The sequence below is a fragment of the Gouania willdenowi genome, chromosome 17 (assembly GCF_900634775.1).
Source record: "Gouania willdenowi chromosome 17, fGouWil2.1, whole genome shotgun sequence".
NCBI lineage: Eukaryota > Metazoa > Chordata > Actinopteri > Blenniiformes > Gobiesocidae > Gouania > Gouania willdenowi.
In genome coordinates, this window is record NC_041060.1 from 25,033,219 (window position 1) to 25,051,804 (window position 18,586).

The 18,586-nt window shown below is 40.1% G+C and overlaps 1 protein-coding gene across 1 annotated transcript; it reads left to right on the forward strand.

Moving 5' to 3' along the window:
* The first annotated feature begins 1,554 nt into the window (after positions 1–1,554).
* LOC114479031 (C-C motif chemokine 13-like) lies at positions 1,555–17,971 on the forward strand. Its single transcript, XM_028472448.1, has 6 exons — positions 1,555–1,673; positions 8,123–8,172; positions 17,285–17,410; positions 17,517–17,628; positions 17,706–17,786; positions 17,883–17,971. Exons 2-6 carry the CDS (start codon positions 8,148–8,150, stop codon positions 17,890–17,892), a joined length of 354 nt encoding a protein of 117 aa, XP_028328249.1. The 5' UTR covers positions 1,555–1,673; positions 8,123–8,147; the 3' UTR covers positions 17,893–17,971.
* Positions 17,972–18,586: the final 615 nt, after the last annotated feature.

The following is an 18,586-nucleotide window of genomic DNA, read 5'->3' on the forward strand; positions in this document are numbered from 1 at the left end:
TTGCATGACAGCAGTCATACACATAAACACCCACACTGTTAGATTGGTGGAAGAGCTGCGATTGAAGTTGCTGCTAAATTAAGAGGAAAGAGAGATTAGAAGCTTAAGGGAAATCAAGGCAAGGATGTTGCTCTCGTTTGGATGTTTGAAATTAGACTGAATAATGAATGAATAGGTGGCGTACATCTGAGAGCATCGTTCCCACCAGCTATGCAAATGAGGCCCCACGTTAACACAATAATAGAATGATGTGCTGCTTTGTGTGAGTTTGAGTGTGCTACCTTATTGATTTAATGGAGAGCGGAGCAAAAAAAAAAAAGGAGCTAATTTGTGGCCGGTGGCCTCCTTACTGTCGTAAAATTGTAGAGTAACAATGAAATGGGTGTGTGATCATGCACTTGGTGTTTCCTCCTTTCCATTGCAAGGGTCTGGGCCTAATAAAGGCCTGTGTGGTGTGGAGTAGACAGACAGCCTCTGCAGAGTGGAGAAATGTGTTCAATCACCATGGCTACCAGTCGGGGAAGAGCCCCCGCTGTGGTCGTTTGGATTTCTGTCTGTTCTGACCATCTTGGAGTGCATGCTGACACATCACAGTCCGTGCTATGAGCTGACTGTGTTTGTGTGCTCAGGAGGTCAAGGGTGACATCATATTCTAATCACCCAGCTTGTTAAGTTATTTGAGCATCCCTCTCCAGGAAAAAAGCAGCTGAAATGCATCGGCCTATGTCCTCTGCTGCCTGCAAACATGGCACTGATGTGAGAAGGGGGAACATGAGAAAGCTTTGAGCAATATTGATTCAGCCGAGCACTCTTTGAGCGACTACCAGAGGATCTGAAGAGAGAATTATCCATGCACCATTTCCTCCTTCACTCCTGTGTGGAAAATAGTGCTGTTACAGCTTTCTCTTAGCCTAGATACAAGCCAGGCACATATGAGCTACGTGCCTTTTTGCACAGACAGTCAGTCATGTGCACATAGTGCTGCAAAATAATAGTTGTTTGATTTATGGATAGTCATCCTGTCTCTCGCTGCATGTCTAAATATTCCAAAAATAGGACAGGGAGCACTTCAAAGAGACATTCACTGCAGTGATGGTGTGAGTATTCACATTTTGCTTGCACTGGTGTTGATAAATTAGCATTATGGGGTTGTTATGATGAAGCCCGTAGACTATATTAAATGCACTGAGGTCCTCTTAAGCAGCAAAAGCTCACACACTTGGGTTAAGTGCTCCAATTTGACTGCTAGACCACATGAAGGGATGATGGGAATCCATAAACTGCACTGGATTACTCCTTCATTGAAATCTGAATTTCTGAGACATGGGGCATTGTCTGCATATGCTGCCTTGCCCTGAGTTTATCTCTCCTCTGCTCCCCACCCGGCTTTTCCTCCTGAATAACACACAGCGGCCCCCTCCTCTCCCTGTTGGCCCTGCTGTCCAATGACTGAGGCGCATTTTTTATCAAGCTATCTCCTATGAGCCAATCCCAGTCATCCCAGTGATCCTTTTTAAACAGATGCCCTCCCTTTTTTGCCCCTCAATCAGACGTAGTCAGTGAATCAGAAAGGCAGGCGCTCACACGGAGTGGAGTCGGACTGGATTGAGGCGATGAGAGCACAAATGCAACGTGGGCGCAGCCGAGGACGCAGGGAGTGGAGAGGATGTCTTGTGAGTATGAAAACACACGAAATGCTTAAAGTATGCCCCGAAATATGGAGATAACGTCGTTTAGTTTACAACTACTATTACTACTACTACTACAACACTTAGGGTGTGAACGAGGGAGACGCGTTTGAAGATGTGGGTTGTGTAGTACCCATAAGAGACCACAGGATGACTGCGTGCGTAACTCTGACAGAGTTTGATGGATCGTGTAACACTTTAACACAAACTAATATTCCAGTTGCTCCGAGTCTCAAAATTCACCTAAAGTGAACTTTGCGTCATATATCTGTGGCGCTTCAGGGTAAATGTCTCCCGTTTCCGCCGATAAGAATGTCTCCCTCATTTGCGCACTTGAACTTTTCCTGTCCTCTTCCCTCGGAGTCAGCCAGTCGCTGGTACACGGTGTACAGACGCGCGCCGCGCTCCTTTATACTGGGAAAGTTTGGAGAGATCTCACCACAAGTCTTAAAAACCAGATAACTTTGATTTATTTCACTGTGCTGAACGTGCTCTGTTCACTCCCAGGGCACTGGGAGCCGGTGATAAATGGTGGCTATTATTTTCCCCCAAGCGAACAATGCGCACCGGCTTTGTTCCTGACCATCTGTCATCGCATCGACATTACAGCAAAACGAGACACCTGAAGAGCGCAAAACAGACGGCGATCACTCAGAGACACCACCCGAGTCTCACCCAGACCTGATTCATGGCGTGTGTGCGTAAAAACCCACCACAGTTATTACCTAGTGGTTTCAATGCACGTCTGCTAAATGCGCACATTGCATGGACAGACGAGAACGCGTCCTGATTTCTGGGAAACAGCCAGAGCGCGTGTGACTTCCTCTCTGAATTGTGGTCCATTCTGGACATGCATGGTGAAGCAGGCAGACTGCCATTTTCAGGGTGGGAACTGGGAGAGGATGCACAGCACACTGGATGAATTTAAAGCACCTCACTGTGGGTATGGGGCACATCTTCATGGACATGCATGCTATCAGTGCTGGACGCACGATTACGCACATCATTAGTTAAACGGGCGGTTTACGTCAATTCTGAGGGTCTGATCGGTCAAACATGCGGCCCGCGGACCAAATTTGGAACATCAGATAGTCCAGTTTGGCACTTATGTGGGCTTAACTCAACTATTCAACATTTTTCTTTGTGTGTGTGTGTGTGTGTGTGTGTGTGTGTGTGTGTGTGTTTTAATGCCAAATGTATGAAAATGTAATGCTTTATTAATGCAATTGATGTAGAAAGCTTCCAAATAACTATTTAAAATGAATACACTTTAAATAGCATGATTGATAAAAAAAATGTTTTATTTGCCTTTTGTCATCTTTCAGTTAATAGGTAAGTTATGATAAGAATACATTTTTGGAGTAGTTGAGACCTTTTTTTGTTTTGTATTTCTGTTATTTGCGAGTATAAAGGAAACATATAAAATGTGTGTTTTAGTTTTTTTTTTAAATTATATTTAAAAAAATATGTAATAAATTCTTGATTTGTAATTAATTTTTTAAATGGTTGGACTTTTCTTGTCCGCCTTACTCAAAGTTAAGTTTGGTTATTATTCTAGACACTTAGAGCAGCACTACTGCTAAATGCCAATGGTTTGTAAACAGCCTTTTTAATAAAAAAAAAAAAAAAAAAAGTACCTGCTATGTAAACTGCTGAAGCAAAACTGCACGCTTGTGTTTGCATTTTATTCAGAAACTACTCACTTCCTGTTAAATCCTCAACTAAGGAAGACCGTTGGGGTTCATGACGTGATTGGCTGTGATCTGGCCTCACTTCCCAAATCTCTCATTGCTGAGTTACACCTAATTCACATTAGCTTCATCTCTCCCGATTGGAAAACAGCAGCAACATTCTGCTCACTCACATTAATGTCCAAGTGCATATTGGTTCAATTCAGTTTGAAGTTGCGCTCAGAGAGTTATCAGGCTTAAACGTTCCTGCCTCTGTGTCGTGGGTGGCTAAATGTCGGCTTTTTCTCCGCTTCCTGCCAGAGCTATGATCATCATTCCTGTGCAGCTCATTATCACATGTGATGAGTTTCATCAGATGCACCGTGCAATTATGTTGAGAGGCTCGATTGTCCTTCATTATGCAGCATCGTCTCCACAGCACAAAATCTACACAACAGCTTGAAAGTCCACACAGCCGCAGTTGGGCTTTGGAAGTGAGACGGTACTGAAATTCCTACACATGATGCAAACATTATGGAGCACAAAAGTGACAAACTTTGCAAAAAGGATTCAGTTATTTCCATCTCAGCCTTTACGTGTGCTAAAGATTAGAATGACTCCATGTCGACCTAAACCTGTGCGTTTGTGCACCCGCCCCCCCCCCCCGCCTCAGGCATTGCAACATACTGCCTATCAAGATGGCGGATGACCTGTGACCCCTTGTCTAGCCAAAGGCTCGGGTCTGCTTGGGTCAAGCCAGGTGGCTTTCATGAGCCTATTGGTCCGTTCAGAAGCACATGACATTTGAACTCTTGCCACTTTGGGGCCAAATGCTCTCTTTTTGGGTTGATTAAGAAACCTTTACAGATTGTGTGTATGGTCTAAAATTTTAAGATCATCTATAGGAACTATACTAACTTTGGTCCTCACCTATTGTTGATGAAGCTGGACCGAGTTAAACTTTGGCTATTTTTAATGCAAGGTTCAAAGTAACTAAAACAAGAGTTTCAGGTGAGCCACCAGACTTCATCTCAGCTCATTTCTGTGATGGCTGCTCCATCACAAACAAAGCCTGATCGTGTCACAACTGAGAGAAGCGGCCTTGTCTTCATTGTGCGACAACATGCTTCCCATTTTTACGCCGTGATAAAAACTCCCCATGGAAATTTTGGAATCTTTCCCATTGTCCCGAAAGGAAAAAGGGGGCTTTCATATGGAAGTGGGGAACGCCAGGAAATGACAGGCATTCTTTGTGGACTGTTTAAAAATAAACTTGCGGGTCCTCGCTTCCCTCTCCACAACTAAGTAAAACTAGAAATAAAAAGGGTGTATAGTGCTTTTTACAACCCCTTCTCATATTTCTTGCTGCAATTTGTCCTCAAAGAATGTTTTTCTTATTCTGCGCACATGCAGTCAAGAGTTTCAGCTAAAGAGCTTTACTCGAGAGCTTTTCCCTTTTTCTAGAATTCCTACTTTCCTGCCTGTTTGTCCTTATTTCGCCTTATCTCCCTTTAGCTTTAAACACAGCCCCGCTGCTTCAGCTCTGCTTTATGAGGTGTGACAGTGTGGTCTGGCTGCTGAGGCGGGCTGCGTTGGCTGCAACGTATAGCTTTGCATTCATGCCGGGTGAATTTGGGTTCGGGGCGTGCTTAAACTCACTTCACCCCTATATGGTCCCTCGTATACAGGAACTGCCATCATTGTGCTGACTTGACATGAAATTGCAGGACTGGAAGGAGGGGAAAGGGAAGGAAAGCAGACATGCTTTGTCACAAGAAAAACTGGTGAACATTTTGTGAAAACTGTCATCAACTCATCATTGATAATCTTTCAAAAAAAACATTTGCAAACAAGATTAAATACATGTGTTTTATGAGTCATATACGTTTACCCTGTTCTTTATTTTTAAGTGAACTCTCTCTCTCTCTCGCCTTACCTCAGATTAACCCTCAGACCGTATCTGCCCTCCTCTAAATCAGCGTCTCACCCTCCTCCTCCTCCTGTTCTTATTGTTTTTCCTACCAGGCCAGTGGTAGTTCCCAGGTATTTGACCAGTGTAGCGTAGTCTGGAGGCTGGTTGTTCTGTCCACTGTGAGACAAAGGCAGCATGGCTCAAGGAGAGGGGATGAAAGGAAAAAGGGCCGTGCAACCACTTCTTTTTACAATGGGAAACCTCCTCAGTGAGGCTGTAGAGCAAATAACCACCTTCTCTCTTCCTTCTTTTAACAAGCTCCTGGACTGTGAGAGCATGTCTATGTTTTTTTTTTTTTTGTAGACGGAAGAGAGGGTCACATGTATTCAGACATGTGTGTAAAGAGGAAGGAGTATTTCCCCCCCCCCCTCAAAGCTTTCTCTTCCTTACACCTGCTTTTGAGTGGACAAAGGGCACCATTCTTTGTAAACATGCTTTCTGTCAAGATGTTTGTAGTTTTGTGGTTTAAACCTTGGAAAAATCCATGAAAAAGAAAAGATGTTTTTAAAGGAGCTGGAACTCATTAAATTGAAACAAGATATTTTGCTGATATTTTGATTATCGCTATCATCATCCTCTGAGTAGAGCAAAACTAACCCTATTTTAATTTGACTCGTAAAAAAATAGTCTGTGTGTATGTTGGAGCTTTCATTGATCATGCAAAGCATATTAATGTATTTTTAATGTATTTAGTTTTTCAAAAAAGTATAAATTAAGGTTTCTTTTTTTACTTCTTTATTTCTAGTGTCTTTGTATTAATTCTTATCATCAAAGTAGATTTTTATTTTTTCTCAGCGTCTCAGACATCGCTCACCCTTTAGTGTTATCATCCTCAGTGGTAGTCAGGGGGAGGGAGGGGAAACCCACAGGAGTCTTTTATGACTTCAGCTCCAGAGACAACCTGTTTTCAGGAACTTTTTTTTCCTGGCACTTTTTTATGACATCATAAATTCCTCCATTTCCTCTGACCAGCCCTAGGTGGGTATAAAGGACATACCTGGCCAGTAATTGTCTGTCTGGCTCTCTCATCTGTCAGATTCCTTATACTCACGCTGGCTTCCTCTGGAGCCAGACTCTTCAGCCTGGACACAGATACACAGATCTCTCAGATGTGGATAGCGGACTAGTAAAAAGAGGTTTATTTGAAGGGTGGTTGTGTTAAAAGAGGCTTTGATGCAATGGTTTTTTTTTCTTCTTAAGTCCTATTAACGGTAACTGTCTTGGCCCTTCAGGTCAGTGAGGTGGCCTCTCTGTTATTGGGGTCTTTCTTCAGACCGACAACAGCGACCTGCTCTCCGACCTGTTGATACCTTTTGTTTGTTGAAGTCTGCGGATTAAGAGCAGAAAAGAAAGGATTAGTAGAAGAAAGAGGAGGTTTTTTGTGGGGGTTAGGGAAGCCTTCAGCAACATTCAGCACTCGCGTTCATTTGATGCTCGTCTGGACTGGCCTCAGGGAGGCTGGAACAATACACGCACCAGCATGACAACATTCCTTGAGGGTAAAAAGGTAAGGGGTCACCCAGTGACTCAACCCTGCCAATCAGTCCCAGGGCTCTAACTCCACGCCTTTGTTTTTGCTTTATGTCCACGCACTTGTCGAACAGACTCTGCATCTTGTGTTACAATGTGCCCTTTGCTCTCTGATGGGTTAGATTGGCATAAGGCCTTATTATTCTTTAATGGTGCTAGTCAGGTCACTTCAGGCACACACGTTCAGCCCGTGTAAAGAAAATGTATTGTTTATCAAGTTTATGCATTTAAAAAAAAAAGCATAAATACTACAACAATTGAGCACGGTGAATGTATCAATAATGCACAAGCTGCACAGATTAAACTAAAATATACAATTTGAAATGTTGCCAATGGCTCTCAGCCAGATGTTTGCCAAGTCCAGACATATCTATGGTAGAAAAGGGAGCCACCGCAAAGCAGGCCAACTGTAATTATCCACCACATTTTAAATGAATCTATTATTTGATAAATGAGTCCCAAAATGGTAAATTATTAGTTTAACATTAGATGTACGACATAGATCCTTGCTCATATTTTCCTCTCGTTTGTGTAAAATCCACAGCGTACTTTAAAAAGTCCTGAAGGTCTACCATTAAAGTGAAGCATATGTATGTGTAGGCATGGGGTGGCATGTGAGGCCCCTTTAGGCAGACTGCAAGTCTGGTAGTCATTAGCAGTGAATGTACAGTATACACTGGAGTGGACGCGCAGCTACACCCACGGCTACATCAGACCACCCCAGAGATGCACCGCCGGCACTTCCGCCCGCTTCCACTGCTCAGCCTCCAGGGAAGCACGGCCTGGGACTTCCTGCTGGACGCAACGGACACTAATCATGTCCTTATAAGGGAACTTTGTAATGATTATGAAAATATTGAAGTTCAAAAGCCTGTTTGTGCTTTAGTGCAGGGGTTCTGAACTGGTGGGTCGGAGCCCAAAAGTGTGTCATGGACCTGTACTGGATGGGTCGTGGACAGCTGGTCAAAAATAAACAAATATTTAATGTCTCTCATGTGGGGCTTGTCTTTTATTTTGAAAGAAACTTTTGTTTTGACAGGCATGCTGTGAAATGCATGTTGCACAGGAAAATATTTAGATTTTTACTTTATAAATGATTATATATGTGTGTTTTCAACAGCTATATTTGAAAAACTAAATTTGGTTGGTTGAATTGTAAAAAAAAAAAAAAAGTGGGTCGCGATTTAATGACCGTGGAAAAACGTGTATCTCTTTAACTGTTTAGGTTTTTTTTTTTTACACTTTCTTTTGTTTTCTTTCAGGTTCTTGTGATAATGAAAGACTTTGATGCTGTGGGGACCATTTCAACCAGGTATACCAGCACAACATGGACAAAATATGAACACATTCCACACTATTTACCATGTGCCACATTCCTTTGTCCTCCTTGATGGAGAAGCATCATAGAAACTGTACATGGCCATTAAAAACATTTCTGATTCTGAATGATGACTCTAAACCCTCTGAATTATATCCCCCCACCCCCCCCCCCCCCCGGCTAAATCGGCTTACAGTGTGGGGAAGGAGACACGGCTCCCTATTAGTGTGCAGTCACAAATGAGAGCCTATATTGCTGCAGCTGTGAGGAAGCTACAAAGATTGGAGAACGTTTATTATAGAGAACAAATAGAGGCCTTTTTATTTTGTCTAGCAGCTGACGCCTCTCCCCACCCACTCCACCATAGCTGCTTTTGTCAGTAGCGTGGAGTGGCTTGCTCGAGCGGGAACAAGAGACCACGAGAGTTTGAGAGAGGAAAAAAAAACTTGGAGAGCGGAGTTTGCGATAGGCTCGTGAAGCAAAGGCCCGGCTGTTTGCCATATGGGGCAATTATCTGCAATTTCAAAAAGATTATCTCCCTCCGTCAATATAGAGTTTAAATGTACTTGTGTGTGTACATTAGTGTGTGTGTGGGGGGGGAGGATTTGATCTCTGGTCTGCACCCCAGATTCTGTGGTCTGTAGCTTTGCCTCCTGTTTAAGCCTGGGCTAGCTATGATCTCTAACCCCAATCCCTCCCCCCATGTGGTCCCTCTCACACACACATACGCACAGAATCTCTCAACACAAAAGAAATATTCAGCTGAAGAGAGGGGGGGGTCCTCTCAGAGGGCATGACATTGAACTGGAGGGGATTAAGGAGAAATGGCTGGCTGACACTGGGGTTGCCATGGCAAAGCCCCCTTTTCTCTGCTCCCTCGACCCTCCGCCTATTTTTCATTTTAGCTCTCATTGTGTGCGTGCGTGTGGGACGGCGTCAATGTAATACGGTATTGGATTTTTTTGTCTCCCCCCCCTTCTTTTTCCTTCACGAAAGCAGTCGGATCATTACTATGTCATTAACTAAATGACGGCTCACACAATACATTGTACTCAGATGATATTTACTCGTGTTATTTGTGCAGTTTTGCATATTTATGGGGGGGAAGAGCGTCACAGGAGAACACAGCATCAATAATTCAAGCGTCCAGCGTTCTCACGAGACAAAACCCAAATTGTCTGCTTTACGACCTTCTGAATTATTGCTGCAATAATGCAACACATTCTTCATTTGTTGTTGTGAGCCAGTTATCACGTTCACCCAAAGTTCGCCTCCCGGCCCTGGCAGAGTGATAGTGGATACATGGTCCAGCCATTTGATGACATCAGCACATGAGAGGATGAAATGGGTGCGGCCGACGACCGTAGATCAGCGTTTACTACGCTGACGTCAGTCTGAAGTGACACTGTGGCTCATTGTTCCTCAGTCACTGTCTGAACAAAACGCAACAATACACATGCTCAGATCTTTTACCAACTGACATCAGATGTAAATAAAATAAAGTGGAATATTTAGTTTCTGCTTTGTAAATGATTACATATAATTTATGCTCCATCAACATAATAAAGCCTTTATTGCGTGTATACACTGTACATGAGGGGAGTGCAGGAGGAGACACTACTGCCACTATTCATCAGTGTATTCTTCAATGCCCATAATATCAGTCTACCTAAGCTATAAAACATATACAGTATTTGCATTACAGGATTTGTTATTTCATTCATGATGGATGAATATAGTCTTTATTATTTTTGCACTGGCCAAAATTTTAATGTCATCCTGACTCTTTGTGAGACTTTTTAGGCTGATATTTTGCTCTAATTTGCTAAAGACAAATTAGTAAAGGAACATTAAGAAAACTGCAGCTCATAGGATATTTAAATGCAACTGTTCTGAAAAGGAGAACTAAACTATAATAAAGAAACCATTGGTAATGCGGTGTGGTGTTCTTGTTACATGACCATTTCTACATCCTTTGGTGACATATTTACTGTAATTGTGATTCTGTAGTTTCAAGCATAACCAAAACATTCACTCACATAGACAATTTTCCAAAGTATATGTAATATTTTGTTAGACTTTTAAATGTGTTTTTTTTTTCTTCTTCCAAGTATTAAAACTGACGATAGCTATAATATTAAGCCTTGAGTAAATTTCAGGTGATCTGATCGTTTTATGCCTGAAATGGGAAAACGTCCTGAAACTCAATAAAACCAAAGATCAAAGATTCTTCCCACTTTACTAGGTTAACATGCAGGTAGACTAAATATAAGGTTCCTTGTTCTTGTCACCCAAAGTGAATTCAACAGATCAGACACCCATGCAAAACTACAGACAGTGCTCTCTGCAGCTCTTAGATGTAGTTTTCATTGCAGAAATAAAATGTAAAAAAAGATGCTCCTGCAAATGTTTTTGCTGTTTTAATGAATACAATTTGTATTTGTAGCTGCGAGTGCCTAGATTTCCCTGTGGAGTGTTATCGCTACGGATCAAAGAGAAATCCTCTTCAAAAAGCAGGGCCTAAAGAGTCCATAACATTTAATTCTCCATGTCAAACACATATATCAGCTTTTGTAATTTTAGAGGAATTGATTCTTTCACGCTGCTGTGTTAACAGCTTCCCTTAATTATTTGTGTTTCAGATCCCGCTCTCTTCTGAGGTCTTGTTCAAGCTAAAACATGCTTCATGTTGTTTTTCATGTTCAACCTAATCAGAACTGTCAGTGCCCCGCAGACAGTGGACTCATTCTGCCACTGTCTCGTGTTGTTAAGTTCTCCTTGTTGCACAACCTGACCTCTGCGGTTTGAGCAGCGTGCTCAGCTGAGTGTGTGTCCTCGCTCCTATACGCCCTGAACTGTCCATCGGCTCCGCTCACAGTCAGCCCCCCGCTTGCCTCGATGAACATTCAACGCTGTCGGTGAGTTTGGATTACTTTAAAACCATCGACCGTTGACTGTGCCTTGTGGCTCGCAACGTCCAACATCCAACGAAGGGAAGATGAGAGCAAAATAACAAACTAACTGTGAGCGATAAACTAAAGGGCAAACGATGGCATGCAAATCCAGAGAGGGAAAAAATGCTCACACTTGTGCACAGAAGTGACATGCTCTTTCCGCTGCAGCTAAAGACCAAAGGTCACAATCAACATTCATTGCTGTCGCTGGGTTGGACTGTGTAGAAAAGCTCACTGAACAATGAGTGCAACTGTGGCCCGGATCTGCCCGACTCTAGCCTGAGCCAATCAGCCGACCGGATGTGAAGAACTCTGATTTCTTTATTTATATACTTCTTGTTTTTCTCTTCTATTTTCCTCTCTTTTCTTCTCTCTCCCTGGTGCTGGGAGACTTACGGGCAAGAGAGGGAAAGAAAGAGATAAAGACACAAATAGACTTCTGGCTGCCTGCTTGTCCTCATCCTCCTCTCCTTCTAATTGATGGTTATGTGTGCAGCAAAGGGGAAGGAAGCAGAGTGAATGTGTAATCATTTGGAGTCTCTTCTCCTTTAGATGTTTCATCCCTCTCTTCTTTGTTTGTCTAATTATACACTGAGCCCAGTTAACTCTGTGTTTACTGCTAACTGTGCTGGCAAGACAGGAACTGACAAACTGGGAGGAAGAGAACAGAAAACTGAGTCCAACGCTTTCTTTTAGATCCTGTTGTAGATGTCTGAGCATGTACGCGATGTTTAAGTACATATAAGAAGATCGATTAGGCTCTCTGACGGAGGAATTTTTATGAGAGCCTGTCCGGCTTCCTATGTGAGTGCGTATGCTGTGATAAAAGACCAGTCTGCAGCGTTCTCAGCACACTGTTATTTACAGTACCTGCTGTAGCTACTAAAGTCCTTCCTCTCCTGGGAAATGAAAACTTGTCTTTCTCTACGTCTGGGATCGGCCATCTCATTGTAGCTGCTCTGTAACGCCTTGTCCGGGGTCACTTGTTGCGAGGCTTGCGTAAGTGTTTGGGAGTTTCTCTGGTTAACTCAATAAAGCCAAATAAAACCAATGCATTGAAGTCTTTTTTCATTATTTCCTATATGGTTCCTATCACTCATCTTAGACTCATCCATCTTGTGTTTCTGTCACACGCTTGCCAACAGTGCGACCCCCCCCCCCCCTCCCCCCGTCATTTAGTAACATCACATTCCCCACTCTTGGGTATCTCTGTATTATTCATAGGAAAGCACTCTGTGCAGTGGTGCAGACGAGTGGAGGTGATGTAATCGTGCCTGTGAGCGTGGCCCGTCATTTGGGACGGATTCCTGTGACAGGAGAAAACGTTCAGTTCTGTCTGCTTTTGTTGGAGCCGATCACCGTAAAAGTCAATGATTGGTGTCGACTCGTACTAGGATTTAAAATGGTCATTTCCAATTCGGGAAAGGGTGATTAAAAAGTTCTGAAAGTCTCTCCAGCATTAGACTTTAATAGAATATTTGATTTAATTTATTTATTTATTTTTTATCTCAAACATGAAACAACATAAAACAATCATTGCTCCCTTAAAAGAGCCCCAGCAATGTTAAAGAAAGGGGCAGAAGGAAGCTTAACGCGTATCTAGTCCTTCCCCTACTTCCAAATTATTTCACAAAGAACATAATAACTGACATTTGGGCAAATGCATATATATATATATATATATACATATATAACAAAATTCACACAAATTTAAACAAAAACAAGCATTCATAGGCCTACCTAGACTTGCATAACATCAACATCCACATGTCCACCTACCCATCAGATTCTAGTCCTTGTACTGACTAATAAATTATATACATTCAATACAAATTCTGCACAAGTTTTATATATACTGTACATTTTATACATTCACATCAAACATATATACGTACGTACACACATATGCATACATACATGTCATGTACACAATGTTAATATGTTATTTCATATTTAAAACACAAATTCAATCAATTAAATTTAGAGTGGCAATATATAAATTAACACAAACCTTTTATCATGTTTAAGCATTAATATATATTATACCATTATATACATATTGTATATTATTGTTGTCCTAGGTAAAATTGTAATAATTCATGAATATGCATATTTAGCTCATTTGAGAGCTTTACTCACATTGGATGACAAATTGAAAGATAATCATAAAAAATGTTTTCCATCCATGGAAACTGGAAGTATCTGTGAGAACCCTGACAAGCATAGGAGAACATGCAAACTCCTCACTATATTTGCTACGTTTTGAAGCAAATTAGTGCCTGTACAGCACTTTTTATTCCCAGAAAGGGTGAATAAATACTCCTATTTGTCAATAGGGGGCAGTAGTTCACACCAAAGCTTACTAACCAGGGCTTTGCAAATATCTTACCGGTTATTTTTGTTATGTTGTTAATAGTCATGCACATCTGAACTTCCTCCAGTGTTTAATGCAGCAGTTACAATAGATTCAAGCTATTTATTCATTTAGTGACATGTTGGTCATTTAAGCACTTTAATGCAATTATAGAGTCATAGAACAATTTAGCATTGATGGGTTGGAATGATTACAAAAATGAGATGACTGGAATATTTTTCTGTTGTTATTTAAAGAAATTAATATTTTGTGCTGTTTAGGCATTAACTTTAAATCCCAATGGACGAATTCCCCATGCTCAGAATGGACAAAATGTAGTTTCATACAATTATGGTTATGGTATGTATAGATTAGGATTGTGATCAGGATTAGGGTTAGGTGGTTTCGATTGATTATCTCATCAATTGTTTCATGCAACTGAAGTAATGTAAATAAGGTGTTAAAATAATGATCAGGTGGTGGCATAATAGCAATAAAAAAATAGGAATACTGGGAATTTTGTCCACTTTTCTAAGAAGGGGGTGGATTTGTGTCCATTGTAATTTTGTCCAATGCAACCCTTATTCTTGCCTTTGTGTCTCATTTGATAATGTGGATATTTTATTATCAATTTCAACCTGCAAGACTCCCAGTGTGAAGGTATGGAAATAATAGTGATATTATGGGAGATCTTTTAAACAGTGCCTTATTTATTACAAAAATTACTATTCATCACATGGCAACGTACTGCTTTATTATTCAATTCATTTTAACTTTATTTATATAGCGCAAATTACAATAGTCATCTCAAAGCGCTATCAAACTATAAAATTCTTGAGAAAAATAAAAAAAAAACCCAGCAAATCAAAATGAACATGGATATACAATATATTGCCAAAGGACTTCATTCACCTGACCAAATCCTTGGATACAGGTGTTCCTACTGTACATCTCCATGCTCAAAGCTTGGGACGCAGACTTCAACAATTATTTATGAAATTAGTCGTGAATTTGACCATCTCTGGAACTCAGTGAACTCCAGCATGATGCCATGATTGGTTGACACCTGTAGACTGCATACATTCAGTTGTGAAATTCTCTTACATTCTAATGGATGAGCCGGAATAATTAAAGCCAACGTGCATTATTTTGGGAAGAAAAATGATGCGTTTTCAGGGAGATAATGCAGACTTGGTACATACTTTATGCAATCTGGATATTTTATTTGAGGCATAACGATTCAAAAACACTGATATTCCATCCATCCATCTATTTTCCAACCCACGTGCTCCTTTTGGGGGTCATAGGGGTCTGCCGGTACCTGACCTAGCTGTAAGACACTGATATTGTTGTGTTTAACATTGTTAATGTGCCATTGTACAACAAAACAATTGTTACAGTTTGCATAATGGCACAAAACTTGTGTTTACTTTACATCTGCACTCCAAATGAGATTCAGTACAAATATGTTCTGTCACCAAAGCTGGGGGAATGCAGTATTTCTACCATTTTAGACTGAGTAACTGGAACGAACTCTCTGAGCCCTAACTTTCCGGAACGTCTGTAATTTTGCATTGATGGAAAAAAATCAAGTGCGATAACAAGGAACTAACGATAAGGTGAACACATGACGTAGAAAGGACAATGTAAGAGACGTGCAATGTACCATTTTAGGAGTTTCTCTCTTATTTTTTAACAAAACATTGTAAAAACATCAAATATCTTTTAATTTTTTATTTTGCTTTCAGATTTGTGTCTGGGATTCCTTTTTCCTTACACTGATCAAAAAAAAGTTATGCACATAAAACATCAGAACTAAACATAATACAATCAATTTTTTAATGCAGACACTGCTTGGCACTGAGAAGTTCTTGATTGCAGTGAATGACATATTCATCAATTGTATAGAAAAATAAGGAGAGAATGGATTTTTTCTGCTGCAAAATCCAAGGAAATGATAGAATTAGTGGACAGTCGTACTTAAATTAGAATGAAATAACGGGAAACATCAGTTATAAGAACAACTGACTGATGTGCTTATGGTCAGTTTGTAAGTTTATGATTATAGAGAGATAACCTATTCAATGCCTATTGTTTGAGGGTACATCTTAGTATTTCAAACATAAAAGAACTTACAGGCAATGCTAATTATCTTTGAGTGTATTTGTCAGATGTCTGGCATTCTCCATATATTTAAACTACACCACCACATCATGAGTGTAACCTCATTTTATATGAATTGTTTGGTGATGATTATAAATACCGACCTTTCTGATTTATGAAACATTTTACAAGTGTGTGAGTTTCCCGTAAGTCACAAAACATCAAAAGATCTAAAAATAACTGGATTTTTTTTTTCCCCACTACTTGTTATTTTAAAGAGGTGGTGCACTTTAGGTTTCTAAAGAAGCTTTGTGAAAGGCTTGGTGTGGGCTGCAAAATTTGCTCACTCTGAGGTTATTTTTTTCAGGTCAATAGAACGCTTGTGTTACACCTAAGATCCGGTATACACCAAAGAAGAAGCACATATTCAAATGCACTAAAAAATACTATTTCAGATAAGCTTAATTTACCTTTATACATCATTGATAATTCCAAGGAGGTATAGATTTCTGACATACTAAGCCATTATGTCGCCCTATAAGCTATTACACAATATTTGTGCAAAATGATAGTTAATGATAACCAGTGATCATCTTAGTGTGGGTATGAAAATCAGCAATATGTTAATGTTTTATTTATTCAGACAACTGTTCTTCAGGAATTTTATTTTGATCTCCTGACATGTTTCGACTGTCAACTGCCAGTCTTCTTCAGAGGCGTCTGCTGATTGCTTTGATGTTTCCTTGACTTCAGTGTGATAACTCCAGCAAGTGTTTTTTGTCTTCTTTTTTAACAATATGTTAAGGTTTCATTTATTCAGACAACTGTTCTTCAGGAAATTTACTTTGATCTCCTGACATGTTTCAACTTTCAACTGCCAGCCTTCGTCAGATTGGTCTGCTGATCGCTTTGATGTTTCCTTGACCTCCGCGTAATAACTCCAACAAGCTCTATTTGTCTTCTTTTTGAACAATATGTTAAGGTTTCATTTATTCAGACAACTGTTCTTCAGAAAATGTACTTTGATCTCCTGACATGTTTCGACTGTCCACTGCCAGTCTTCTTCAGAGGCTTCTGCTGAATGTTTTGATGTTTCTTTGACTTCCGCGTAATAACTCCAACAAGCTCTATTTGTCTTCTTTTTGAACAATATGTTAAGGTTTCATTTATTCAGACAACTGTTCTTCAGAAAATGTACTTTGATCTCCTGACATGTTTCGACTGTCAACTGCCAGTCTTCTTCAGAGGCTTCTGCTGAATGTTTTGATGTTTCTTTGACTTCCGTGTAATAACTCCAGCAAGTTCTATTGGCTTCTTTTTTAACAATATGTTAAGGTTTCATTTATTCAGACAACTGTTCTTCAGGAAATTTACTTTGATCTCCTGACATGTTTCCTTAACATGGAAGGATGGATGGAAACACAACAACAGGTGTTTCATTATTTTATAATATTAAAAAGAACAATCTTGTCAATATCTGAAACACGGAGCAAACGATGTTTATTGTTTAAAGAACTGAAACCTGTACTTTGAAAGAAGGTGCTGATGGGTAACATTGGACGGGGGTTTTGTGACCCCATTGTGGGTGAAAGTACTGTGTCACTTTTCCCATTTGACCCAAATACGATATTGCAATGGCTTCATGGTTTGTGGTCACACATCTTTCCTTTCCTCTTCTGCTTTATTTAAACGACAGAGCCACACAAGCCCCCAATTAAATGTGTCCATTGTTGGAGAAGAAACACAACTGTGAAGATGGTGTCAAAGCTTGCTCTGAGTGTCCTGGTGATGACGGTGGTGCTGGTGGCTCTGAGTGAAAGCAGTGAGTATAGGAATACGCCTGTGTTGACTGATTTATGAAGTCCACATGATTTATTCAAACGACTGCTTTTTCTCACTGAGCTGTTTGTGATGTCGTTGCCCTGAAGGTCCCAAAAAAATGTGCTGCACAAGATATCAGAAGAAACAAGTCCAACTCAATAAGCTTAAAAGCTATGTGATCCAAGAGATTACAGGTTACTGCAATATGAAGGCAGTGATGTAAGGAAATATACATTTGCGACAAAATAAGTAAAGTAAAACTTGATTTGACGTTATTTAAATGTTTGTGTTTACAGATTTAGGACAGTAAAAAATAGGTGGTTCTGTGCTGATCCTAAGAAAAAGTGGGTGATTGAAGCCATGAAGTCTCTGCCAAAGTAAGTTGGTTCTTATTAGTTAGTATTTGCTGGAAAAAAAAGGAGAGATTTATGCTATGATGGATTTAATGTTTTCCTGTTACCTTGTCTTTGCAGAGAACGCTGAAAAACGGCAAGTTCATCGAAGGCTAATATTTTTCAAAATAAAAATTGAAAAAACACGGATGATGGAGGAAATGGGATGCAAAAAAAGTTTTGCACTTTTATTTGAAAAAGTATTTAATCTGTTTTAAGTCAATAAATACCTTGTTATCTAATAAAAAATCTTCTGAATGTTTTTTTTTTTTTCTTTTTTAATCAATGAGCTGCCAAGCAAGCATTATTGTTCTTTGTCCATAGAGCAGTGATTCTCAACTGGTGGGTTGGGACTCAAAAGGTGGGTCGCGGACAGCTGGTCAAAAATACATAAATACTTAAAATTAATTAAATTAATTAATAAATTACTTACTCACATGTTAGACGTGTCTTTTGACATGTGTATGTTGCACAGGAAAGCATATAGATTTATGTTTTTTTAAAAAAAAAAAAAAACATTATATGTGTGTTTTCAACAGCTATTTAAGAAAAACTAAATTTGGTTGGTTGAATTAAAAAAAAAAAAGGGTCACGATTTGGCAAAATGTGGGTCCCAGGGTGAGACCAGTTGAGAACCCCTGTCATAGAGCATATAATATGTTTACACATGATATTACATTATCATCTGAGTTACCTTCCAAAAAACTACAACAGTTAAAGTTGTGGGTCATTCCAGATCTGGAGGACATTTGGAAAAATGAACCTTCTCGTTTTCAGTTTCCTGT

Excerpts from the sequence above, each read along its gene's own strand:
- LOC114479031 (XM_028472448.1), top strand. The coding sequence starts at position 8,148 with ATGCTGTGGGGACCATTTCAACCAG. Across the intron at positions 8,173-17,284 it reads GTGGGGACCATTTCAACCAG|AGCCACACAAGCCCCCAATT; the intron begins GTATACCAGCAC and ends TTTAAACGACAG. Across the intron at positions 17,411-17,516 it reads GGTGGCTCTGAGTGAAAGCA|GTCCCAAAAAAATGTGCTGC; the intron begins GTGAGTATAGGA and ends GTTGCCCTGAAG.